The sequence below is a fragment of the Cebidichthys violaceus genome, unplaced genomic scaffold (genome assembly GCF_023349555.1).
Source record: "Cebidichthys violaceus isolate CVI_PGR_0920_01 unplaced genomic scaffold, fCebVio1.0.p SCAF_1, whole genome shotgun sequence".
Classification (NCBI taxonomy): Eukaryota; Metazoa; Chordata; class Actinopteri; order Perciformes; family Stichaeidae; genus Cebidichthys; species Cebidichthys violaceus.
In genome coordinates this window covers 190478-203220 of record NW_027176262.1, presented here as the reverse complement: position 1 = coordinate 203220, position 12743 = coordinate 190478, and the positions used below count along the sequence as shown (strand labels likewise).

The 12743-nt window shown below is 38.4% G+C and overlaps 1 protein-coding gene across 2 annotated transcripts; it reads left to right on the top strand.

Moving 5' to 3' along the window:
- The first annotated feature begins 86 nt into the window (after nt 1-86).
- LOC137868627 (Na(+)/H(+) exchange regulatory cofactor NHE-RF3-like) lies at nt 87-12153 on the top strand. 2 transcript variants are annotated; one of them, XM_068705616.1, is made up of 11 exons: nt 87-158; nt 2022-2048; nt 5268-5329; nt 5441-5649; nt 6177-6248; nt 6788-6920; nt 7415-7551; nt 7639-7846; nt 8184-8380; nt 11480-11664; nt 11795-12153. In XM_068705616.1, the coding sequence occupies exons 2-10, from the start codon at nt 2035-2037 to the stop codon at nt 11654-11656; spliced, it is 1209 nt and encodes a 402-aa protein (XP_068561717.1). In that variant the 5' UTR covers nt 87-158; nt 2022-2034; the 3' UTR covers nt 11657-11664; nt 11795-12153. The 2 variants fall into 2 exon arrangements, with proteins under 2 accessions (XP_068561717.1, XP_068561640.1); XM_068705539.1 differs by having other exon boundaries at nt 8178-8380.
- Nucleotides 12154-12743: the final 590 nt, after the last annotated feature.

Here is a 12743-nt window from a genome sequence, read left to right as displayed (position 1 = left end):
CCTCCTCAATGTGTAACGGCCGGTCAATGTTTAACACCGTCTCACCTGCTGGAGGCGTCTTTTTATTGTCTGTGTGAGCTGTGAACCTTGTCCGTCCTCAGTGGACACACTCACACACATACACACACACACTCAGGACTCCATGAGGACCTCCACAGGTAAGCTCTCTCTCCATGATTTGACTATTCAGATACTGATTCTTTATCTTGACGTAACTCTCATGTGGAGGTATATAAGTCTGTATAAGCGTCAGTATCACCTGTGTTTTAACCGGTAAAGTCAAAGTACCTGCTTGTTTTTGATGGTGTTAGTGGTTCTTTTTTTGTTCGTAGCGGTTTTCTTCCTGGTTCAACATTCCTCACATGCAGTCCTTCTCTGGATGTTTGTGTTCAGTTTACAGTTGTCACAAAGTGTCATCTTACCGGTTCATTCTAAATCTCCTTGTTCACAGTAGAGCTGTTAACATCTGGTGTTAGGGAGGTTATTATTGTCAGAGTTCATGTGAGGGTCCATTCATGGCCCTCAATAATAACAATAATGAGTGTTTTCTGGAGCTTTCTAAAGAAGCTTCATATTGCGTCATATCGTCAGGGCTCAACAGTAAGATTATAATTGTGCTTTTATTGAAAAGATCTTTAATAAATGACCATAAACAAATGCTTTTTAGTTGAAAACTTCAGACACCAGTTGTCTTCCATTCAGGAGAGTGACGAGACGGTGAAACATCAAACCAACATTTAAAAATAATTAAGATGTAATAAAAAGCTATAATAACAGTAATAGTGGTGAAACCGCTTGAAATAAAAACAAGATTAATACATTTAAGTAATATTATACAACTTATGTAAAATGAAATCACTGATAAATTAAAAAAACTATGCAACGTAAATACAATAAATAATGATAAATATAACAATAATTTAAATGAAATTATACAACTTAAATAGAATGAAATAAGTGAAAAACAAAATAATAAAAATAGAATTAAAGTTTTCAATTTAAATAAAATAAAATATATGAATAGTATAATGTAAGAAAATAAACAATGAAATTGTTCAACTTAAGTAAATATAATAAAATAATTTAATAAAATAAATATAATAGAATTAAATTGATCAGATTGAAATTGATGTAATCTGAAGATGTCAGTACTTCTAAAATAGAGTCTATAATTGTTGTTAATCAAAGGTCTGACTGAGGTTTAACTTTAAAGACTTAAACTCTTCCAGCAGCTCGGAGCTGAAAGCGCACTCAAAACAGTATCGTAATATTTACAATTATTAAGATAAGTAACAAGATCATGAACTATATAACCTATATAACCTCAACACAATGTCTCTACAGTCTGAGCTCAGCTTCTGTGAACAGACCTGCTCCTCCTCTGATTATGACTCTATAAACACACTGACCGCTTCACCGCTGAGTGAAGGGGGGGCAGACGTCCTCCTCTGTGGAGCACATGCAGTGGCTCCTGAGAACACCCCTCTGTGTGGTACAATGGAACAGTCCAATCGTCCCTTCTAATCTAGACCAGGTGTGGAGCAGCGGATCAGTCCAAAGACTGAAGGAGACTGAAGGAGACTGAAGGAACGTTCTTATTAACAATAACTTAATTTACACTCAATCTAGAAACAAGCTGTGTGTGTGTGTGTGTGTGTGTGTGTGTGTGTGTGTGTGTGTGTGTGTGTGTGTGTGTGTGTGTGTGTGTGTGTGTGAGTGAGTGAGTGTGGTAGTTAAGACAACAAAAAGTGTGTCTATTTATAATGTGTGTGTCTGTACATGAAGGTCTCATTGGTTGGGGAGTGGGACCAGGTCTAGATGGACCAGGTCTAGCTGTGAGAACCCTTTCATTAGAGGCTCTGGTGTTGCTCTTCTCTTGCTATGTTCACTTTCCTCTCTGACAGAATGAACTGAGGTCATATTTTAAACGTGTATTAATGTATTCATGTATTAATGTAACGTTCTCTGAGCACATTGAGTTATTATTATTAAGTATTGTATCTCGTCTGTTCTTCCGACAGGAGCCAGCATGAGATGGAACCGCCACGGTGAGTCCAGATTCAACACAGTATTCATGATATTAATAAAGGACCACACTGTGTCCAGACCGCACTGTGTCCAGACCGCACTGTGTCCAGACCGCACTGTGTCCAGACCACACTGTGTCCAGACCACACTCTCTAGACCGCACTGTGTCCAGACCGCACTGTGTCCAGACCACACTGTGTCCAGACCACACTGTGTCTAGACCACACTGTCTAGACCGCACTGTCTAGACCGCACTGTCCAGACCGCACTGTCCAGACCGCACTGTGTCTAGACCGCACTGTGTCCAGACCACACTATCTAGACCGCACTGTGTCCAGACCGCATTGTCTAGACCGCACTGTGTCCAGACCACACTGTCTAGACCGCACTGTCCAGACCGCACTGTGTCCAGACCGCACTGTCTAGACCGCACTGTGTCCAGACTGCACTGTGTCCAGACTGCACTGTGTCCAGACCGCACTGTCCAGACCGCACTGTGTCCAGACCGCACTGTGTCCAGACTGCACTGTCTAGACCGCACTGTGTCCAGACCGCACTGTGTCCAGACCGCACTGTGTCTAGACCACACTGTCTAGACCACACTGTGTCCAGACCGCACTGTCTAGACCGCACTGTGTCCAGACCGCACTGTGTCCAGACCGCACTGTGTCCAGACCACACTGTCTAGACCACACTGTGTCCAGACCGCACTGTCTAGACTGCACTGTGTCCAGACCGCACTGTCTAGACCGCACTGTCTAGACCGCACTGTGTCCAGACCGCACTGTGTCTAGACCGCACTGTGTCCAGACCGCACTGTCCAGACCGCACTGTGTCCAGACCGCACTGTGTCCAGACCGCACTGTGTCCAGACCGCACTGTGTCCAGAACGCACTGTCCAGACCGCGCAGTGTCCAGACCGCGCAGTGTCCAGACCGCACTGTGTCCAGACTGCACTGTGTCTAGACCGCACTGTGTCCAGACCGCACTGTGTCCAGACCGCACTGTCCAGACCGCACTGTGTCCAGACCGCACTGTGTCCAGACCGCACTGTGTCTAGACCACACTGTGTCCAGACCACACTGTGTCCAGACCGCATTGTCCAGACCGCACTGTCTAGACCGCACTGTCTAGACCGCACTGTGTCTAGACCGCACTGTGTCTAGACCGCACTGTCTAGACCGCACTGTCCAGACCGCACTGTGTCCAGACCGCACTGTGTCCAGACTGCACTGTCCAGACCGCACTGTGTCCAGAACGCAGTGTCTAGACCGCACTGTGTCCAGACTGCACCTGTGTCCAGACCAGTGGTCCACAACCTTTTTTGCGCCACAGACCGGTTTCATGCAAGACAATATTTTCACGGACCGACCTTCAAGGTGTGGCGGATAAACACAAAGTTCCAAATATTTTATAATTTATTCTTTCTGGCCCGGTGGTTGGGGACCACTGCTCTATGGAACTAGAATGATGAAGATCATGAATCACTTGGTTAGGTTTAGTAAGTGTGGTGAAAGACAGACTCGACCTCTCACCACTAACTGTGAACAGTTTTTCTTCATCCACCTTCAGCAGACAAACGACATTCAACGATCTGATTCACAGAAATGTTCATGACATAAACATTACACCGGGCTTCAATGAATCCAACATGAACATGACGTGGACCATGATGTGGGCCATGATGTGGGCCATGATGTGGACCATGATGTGGACCATGATGTGGAGGGTTCTTAAAGAGACAGAAGCAGAACATTCAGACTAGTCCAGGGGTCGGCAGCATGCGGCTCCCTGACTCTACATCCACACTAACATGTTTTTGTTTGAACAAACTAAAACGATCTCCGTCCAGACTAACACGCCTGAAAACGAATATCACGTGACTCTTCAGTGCACTGGGCACGCGTGTGGTGCCGGTGTAAACAGGAAGTAGATTGGTTGCTCAAAGCCGCTCCGTGGGTCTGATCACACGCTCGACATGCGCTCACTGATCCTCCAACAACAGCTGCTTCCTCCGCGAGCATCCTATTACGTCACTGTCAAGCGCCTCTCCCTGCAGGGGTCTCATCAGGATTTACAGACCCCCCCGCCAGTAAACTATCAATGGATCAATCCAAAGAAGAAAAGTCACGGAGGAAGATAGAGAGCTTCATTCTGCGTGGGCGTGTTCATCTGCTTTCACTGCCATCGATGCTGACTCAGCTGTTTGATAGATGGTGAGAAATGTGATGCAGAACTTAAGACGCTTCCAGAACAAACGGTGTTTGATGAACAGCGTCACGTGGACATGAGATGATGATTTATCAACTCTCCTCTTCATCAGTCTGATGTTGTTCTAACATGTCAAGAACTGTCTTTATTCTTCTTCTATATCTTCATAAATACAACAAACTATACTTTTTGTATATATGAAATAACTATATATAAAACTTTAGAAGATGTGATATCAAATAGCTTCTGCGGCTCCAGACACATTCATTTGGTGTAAAATATGTGAAAGTGTCTCTTTGATGGTAAAGGTTGTTCTAGTAGAAACACAAAGATCAACCTGAAAATGAGGCGTGTCCCTTTAAGAAGGTTCTGCTGCTTTGTCGTAACGTTCTACTGGTCTGTTATTGACCACGTCTCACAGCCAATCACATCCGTGAGAGTCACTATTATTATTATTATTATTATTATTACTACTATTATTGTTATTACTATTATTATTACTACTATTATTGTTATTAATATTATTGTTATTACTATAGTATTATTATTACCATATTATTATTGTTATTACTATATTATTATTATTATTATTATTATTGTTACTATTATTATTACTACTATTATTGTTATTACTATTATTATTACTATTATTGTTATTACTATTATTGTTATTACTATATTATTATTATTATTATTATTATTATTATTATTATTATTACTCAGACATCTCAGCGTTTCTGTGTTTACGAGTCCAGATATTCTATTCCTGCTCGTTACATTAACATTGTTTCAAAATAAAGTTCCATCTTCACAGTAAGCTACTTGGTGAGGTTAAGATACCACAGAAGTACTATCACTACCCTACCCAAGTTATGTACACATAATACAGTGAAATGATGTAAACTAATGTGTTCAATAATTAACAAATATCTTGAATAACAGCATTGTTTAAAGTGATGAAGTGAGTCTAACACAATGAAGTGCATAGTTCATGTATAAAACATTCCGTCTGTTCTGATCTCGCTCAGTTTTACCTTCAACCCAAAGGACGGGATCGATAATCCAGCTCTGGTCATCACCGATGATCCTGGTGAGGTTTGATACACGAGCCTTCAGTGACCTTCTGAGACTCCTCCCTCTGTGTCGATGCTCTTCACTGGACTGTGTGTGTGTGTGTGTGTGTGTGTGCGTGTGTGTGTAGACCCTCACAGTCTGGTTCCCAGACCATGCTACCTGAAGCGTCTGGAGGACCAGAGCTTCGGCTTCTTTCTGCGGACGGACCGGAGCGGCCGTAGCTTTGAGGTCCGGGACGTGGAGCCGTGGAGTCCGGCGAAGCGCGGCGGCCTCCGGGACGGGGACCATGTGCTGGAGGTCAACGAGGAGTACGTGCACAACATGGACTTCTGCAGGGTTAGTGATCTAGAACACACCACTAGATAACACTAAATCTCTCACACTGTTCCTATGAATTGTGTGAGAGTTCTGGCACCATCTAGTGGTGAAGTTGCAGATCACAACCAGTTGAAACTTTTGCCCGTGGTTCAAGTGAGTAGTAGAACTACGGAGGCCTGACTGTGACAACATGAGGTCTATCCAGAGCCGGCTGTGAGTCATTAAAGAACAGAGTCTGTGATTACGGACCACGGTTGATTTGTCCGTTCTGGGCCACCGTAGAAACATGGCTCCTTATGGAGATCTAAAGGGCTCATAACAACAACACGATTCTTATTTCCAGGTGAACTCACACTGGAGAAAACACACTCGTCAACAGATCCCTCGTTACTCACCACGTCACTCAATGGTCCAAGAGAAGAACAGAGTTCCGTCAAACACAAGAGCTCTGTTAGTTTAGGACAGACATAAATATTTAAGGAACTCTGTGTTTGAAATGAAAGTTTATTCACTTCATCATTTGTGTGTCTGTGATGTTCTGACAGGTCGTGAGGAAGATCCAATCCTGTGGATTGGACCTGTTTCTGCTGGTGTTGAGAAGGGACGAGTATGAAGAGGTGCAGTATGAGGTTCACTTTATAATCTCCCTGCTCTGTATCCTAGAGTCCCGATCATCATGAAGATAAGAAGTGGACGTAGTCATGTGGACTGATGTTTTGAAGTCTTCAGTTCAGCGATTTGTCCGTCGCCATCTTGTTTTTTTTAATCAACCAGTGAACAGGAAGTGACCATATCTGGAATGAGGAGGAGTGACGTAGAGACCTGTCAATCACTGTGTAGCCTCGCCCCTAAATCATCCCCAGCCAGCACGCTTTTCGTGGGCTTTTCGACCCACAATCCTTTGCACAGCGGAGCAAAAGGGTCAAAGTCCAGTTGAAGAGGAAGTAGTTTGTCTTGATTGAATGCATTCTGTATGCAACAGTACGTCCTCTGCGAGGGCAGCTGCAGTCTGTACTAAAAGTAACAATATGTAGCTGAAGCATGTAAAATAAATGATCAGATGAATCTAGTGATGGTTTTGAGTGACAGGACGTTCAGAGGGAGTGATGTGAGTTAACTGTGTTGTTTCTCTGAGTTGAATCCTCTGGTTCTACAGGCCGTGTCTGTGGGTGTGGATCTGCAGACGCTGGCCAAGTCCTCCAAAGGGGATGGCTGGTCTAGACCCAGACTGTGTCACATCAGCAGACACCCGGAGGACGGTCTGGGGATGACCATCACCTCAGTGGAAGGTTAACTTCTCCTTTACTAGTTCACAAGAACCAGACGTCAGCAGATATCGTCACCGTTAATGATTCTCTGGGCTTTATGCTAAGCTAGGCTAACCACATCCTGACTCCAGCTCTGTGCCTTAAAGTCACAGTGAGGAACCTTGACTCACCAAACACTGCAAGTGAAACAAGTGATAGTGGTATTTTATTTACTTTAAGATACATGAAACCTAAAAACAAATATGAGAAATATTAAATAAATATTTAAAAAGATGGAATAAATAATAATATATATAATACATATACATGTAATAATAATACATTTAATAATAATAATAATAATAATAATGGAATAAACGTATTAAAAATAAGTTTTGAGCTTTTTTCTTGAAACAGAAGTTGCTCGTTGGTTTCTTTGTTGCAGAGAATCGTTGCTCCTAATAAATGAACTTTAACACGCTGATGATGATGATGACGATGATTATGATCATAATCATGAGAGTTTGCGTCCTCAGGTCAGAAGGGACAGTTCACTGTGAACACGCTGACCGACGGTCCGGCAGAGAAAGCCGGCGTCTGCACGGGGGACCGTCTGATCTGGATCAACGGGGTCATGGTGTCCACGCTGACTCACTCCACCCTCAACAGAACCGTACGAGTCCCTCAGTTACCTGTCTCCACCTGTGTGTTAGGTGATGACCGCGTGTGTGTGACGGCTGCGGTGCGTCTGGTCCCTCAGGTGAAGCGGATCGGGGACTCGGTGACGGTGCTGGTCATCGACCGCGAGGGCGAGTCCTGCAGCGTCCGGAGGAAGACGCCCATCCTGCCCGAGGTGGCGGAATGCCGCGGCCTTCCGCACGCTGCCAGAACCATGCGTCTGGTGAAAGGTCCCGACGGATACGGCTTCCTGCTGAGACAAGAGAGGCTGGCCGGCTCTCAGAGGAAAGGTGAGGGACACTCCGACGGTCACGTGTCCGCGAGCACAGTCACGTGACGTAGAGACGTCTAAATGAGGGAACGAGTCTCGAGATGTGATCCGTTCTGTGCGCAGAGACACGGATTGTCCAACATTACAAACAGAAGTTAGCTTTAGGCAACAAAATTGACGCGTGTGAAACTCTTGTCTGGTTGAAAGTCTTGTTTCTTTGTTGGACCCGTCCACCTCTAGGGACGGGTATCGTCTATTGTCAATGAAATCTATTCATCCAACATGTTTCCAAGTGTCACCAATGTTGTAAAACTAATATTCCAACATATTTTCTCTCCCGTCCTGCTGAGACCTAGTTCACGTGCTGAGGGAGGTGGATGAAGGAAGTCCAGCTGAGGCCGAGGGGATGAAGGACGGAGACCTGCTGCTGGCCGTCAACGGGACACCTGTAGAGTCTCTGGAGCACGACGACATTGTCAAACAGATCAGACGGAGCAGAGATAAAGTCGTCCTCACCTCCATATCGATACCAGGAAGAGACTTTTACAGAGAGGTACATTTATTTATTTATATATATGTATTGTTAGATATATTTCTCTTTAATTTTATATATATTTATTGTTCCAAATATCTTTATTTTAATATATATTTATTGTTCCAAATATCTTTATTTTAATATATATTTATTGTTGCATCTTTATATTTATTGTTGTATATTTATATATAATTATTGTTGCATCTTTATATTTATTGTTGTATATTTATATATAATTATTGTTGTATCTTTATATTTATATATATATATTGTTATATTTTTATTTTTATATACAGTATATTTATTGTTGTATCTTTATATTCATATATATTTATTGTTGTATCTTTGTATTTATATACCGTGCTGTGAAAAAGTATTTACCCCCTTCCTGGTTTCTTATTATTTTGCATATTTGTCACACTTAAATGTTTCAGATCATCAAACTAATTTTAATATTAGACAAAGATAACCCGAGTAAATACAAAATGCAGTTTTTAAATGATGATTTAATTTATTAAGGGAGAAAAGCTATCCAAACCTACTTGGCCCTGTGTGAAAAAGTAATTGCCCCTTCAACCTGATAACTGGTTTTGTCACCCTTGGCGGCAACAATTGCAATCCAGCGTTTGCGATAACTGACAATGAGTCTTTCATGTCGCTGTGGAAGAATTTTGGCCCACTGTTATTTGCAGAATTGTTTTAATTCAGCCACATTGGATGGTTTTTGATCAGGAACGGCTTGTTGAAGCTCAGCCACAGCATCTCAATCAGATTTAAGTCCAGACTTTGACTAGGACACTCCAGAACCTTCTTTTTGCTTTTTTTGAGCTATTCAGAGGTGGACTTGCTGGTGTGTTTTGGATCATTGTCCTGCTGCAGAACCAAAGTGTGCTTGAGTTTGAGGTCACGAACTGATGGCCGGACATTCTCCTTCAGGAGGTTCTGGTAGAGAGCAGAACTCATGGTTCTGTAAATTATGGAAAGTCGTCCAGGTCCTGAAGCTGCAAAGCAGCCCCAGACCATCACACCACCACCACCATGTGTGACTGTTGGTATGATGTTGTTTTTATGAAATGCTGTGTGTTTTATGCCAGATGTAACGGGACCACACCTTCCAAAAAGTTCAACTTTTGTCTCGTCAGTCCACAGAATATTTGCCCAAAAGTCTCGGGGATCATCAAGATGTTTTTTGGTAAATGTGAGACGAGTCTTTGTGTTCTTTTTGCTCAGCAGTGTCTTTCTCCTCAGAACTGTCCCATGATGCTATTTGTGCTCAGTCTGTTTCTTATTGTTGAATCATGAACACTGATCTTAACTGAGGAGACTGAGGCCTGAAGTTCTTCACATGTTGTTCTGGGGTCTTTCCAGACTGATTCATGTCAGTTACTTTGTTTCTCATCTGTTCTTGAATTTCTTTACATGATGTGTTGCTTTTTGAGATCTTTTAGCCGACTTCACTTTGTCAGACAGGTTTTATTGTGACTTCTTGATTCAACAGGTCTGGCAGTAATCAGGCCTGGGTGTGGCTCGTGAAATTGAACTCAGCTTTCCAAAAAATCACAGTTCATTCATGATTTATCAAGGGGGGGCAATTACTTTTTCACACAGGGCCAAGTAGGTTTGCATAGCTTTTCTCCCTTAATAAAATAGATCATCATTTGAAAACTGCATTTTGTATTTACTCAGGTTATCTTTGTCTAATATTAAAATTTGTTTGATGATCTGAAACATTTAAGTGTGACAAATATGCAAAAAAATAAGAAACCTGGAAGGGGGCAAATACTTTTTCACAACACTGTATATATCTATTGTTATATATTTATATATATTTATTATTGTATCTTTATATTTATATATATTTGTTGTTATATCTTTATTTGTATATATATATTTATTGTTGTATTTTTATTTTTATATATATTTATTGTTGTATCTTTGTATTTATATATATTTATTGTTATATATTTATATATATTTATTGTATCTTTATATTTATTGTTATATATTTATTGTTGTATCTTTATATTTATATATATTGTTATATCTTTATTTTTAAATATATTGTTGTATCTTTATTTTTATATATATTCATTGTATCTTTAGTTTTATATATATTTATTGTATCTTTATATTATATATATTGTTATATCTTTATTTTTATATTGTTGTATCTTTATATTCATATATATTTATTGTTGTATCTTTGTATTTATATATATTTATTGTTACATATATCTTTGTAGTTTTATATATATATATATATATATATATCGTTATACATTTATATATATTGTTGTATCTTTATATTTATATGTATTTATTGTTGTATCTTTATTTTGATATATATTTATTGTTGATTCTTTATATTTATATATATGTATTTATTGTTGTATCTTTATATTTATATGTATATTTATTGTTGTATCTTTATTTTTATATAAATGTATTGTTGTATCTTTATATTCAGATATATTTATTGTTGTATCTTTGTATTTATATACATTTATTGTTACATATATCTTTGTAGTTATACATATTTATTGTTGTATCTTTATATTTATATATATTTATTTATATATATTTATTGTATCTTTATATCTATATATATATGTATTGTTGTATCTTTATATTTGTATATATTTATTGTTATATATTTATTGTTGTATCTTTATATTTATATATATATATATATTTATTGTTATATATGTATTGTTGTATCTTTATATTTATATATATATATATATATATATATATATTTATTGTTATATATGTATTGTATCTTTATATTTATATATTGTTATATATTTATTGTTGTATCTTTATATTTATATATATTTATTGTTATATATTTATTGTTGTATCTTTATATTTATATATATATATTTATTGTTATATATGTATTGTTGTATCTTTATATTTATATATATTGTTATATATTTATTGTTGTATCTTTATATTTATATATATTTATTGTTATATATTTATTGTTGTATCTTTATATTTATATATATATTTATTGTTATATATGTATTGTTGTATCTTTATATTTATAGATACAGTTCTATCTTCATACAGATGTCAGAGCTGTCCTTCATCTTTGTGTTGTTGTTCCTTCAGTTAGGAATATCTCCTCTGTTGTTCTATGAGGAGGCTTCAGTCCAGGATGAGAGGCAGCAGACCAGGATCCAGAGGGAGCTCCCTCTGAGAGACGGACGTCCCACAATCTACGTTGAGGATGGAGAGGAGACGGACAGACCGGGACAGACCGGCTCTCAGATCAGTCAGGAGCTTTAAGCCCAGAGGTACAATATTCTGAAACTGTCTGAAATCACTTTATCACAAATAAAACAATCATTTAAAATAAATAGATAAAAAAGAACATGTTCTCATTGTGACTCAGTGACGTCACGTTCTATGTTTAATGTTCTCCAGCCGTCAGAGAACACGTGATGCTTTCTGAGGCCGGCAGACGAGGAGCTCAAATGATCAGACGGATAAATCTACTGCGTGATGCTCCTCTGGGATCAGCTGCTGGGACCATGATGCTCCTCTGGGACCATGATGCTCCTCTGAGTCTGTAATCAGATCTCAGGACCTTTTTATTTTTATTTTTTAATATTAATTATAAACAGTGGTCATTATTTAGTGTGAAGCTTTCTGTATGATTACATTAAATTATTAAACTCCTGATATAGAAGCTGAACAAATAGAAAGATGCATTTGAAAACAGATTTTTGTTATGTCCTATTTGATGATCCATGGTGGTCGAGACATTATTAGACATGACATAAACTGTTCTATTCTCATATATATATATATATATCTATATATATATATATATCTATATATATCTATATATATATCTATATATATCTATATATATCTATATATATATATATATATCTATATATATATATATATAGATATCTATATCTATATCTATAGATATAGATATAGATATAGATATCTATATATCTATATCTATATATATATCTATATATAGATATATATATATAGATATATAAATATAGATATCTATATAGATCTATATATCTATATATATCTATATAGATATATATATATATATATATATATATATATATATAGATATATAGATATAGATATAGATATATAGTTTGACTTGTTGATTGCTGCATAACAAACAATGAAACAGCATAAAAGACTTAATAAAAATATGAAAATGTAAAATAAACAATATAAGAGTTTAAGTGTTCAGTGTCTGAATTTGGTGATGCCATAACTTCCCATGTTAAAAGCCTGTCTCCTTGTCTGACGCCAACATAAAGGGTTTGATAAAGTTTTACAATAAATATCAGATAATTTATATTTACCTTCAATGCTGTTTTTAAAAATGTTTACC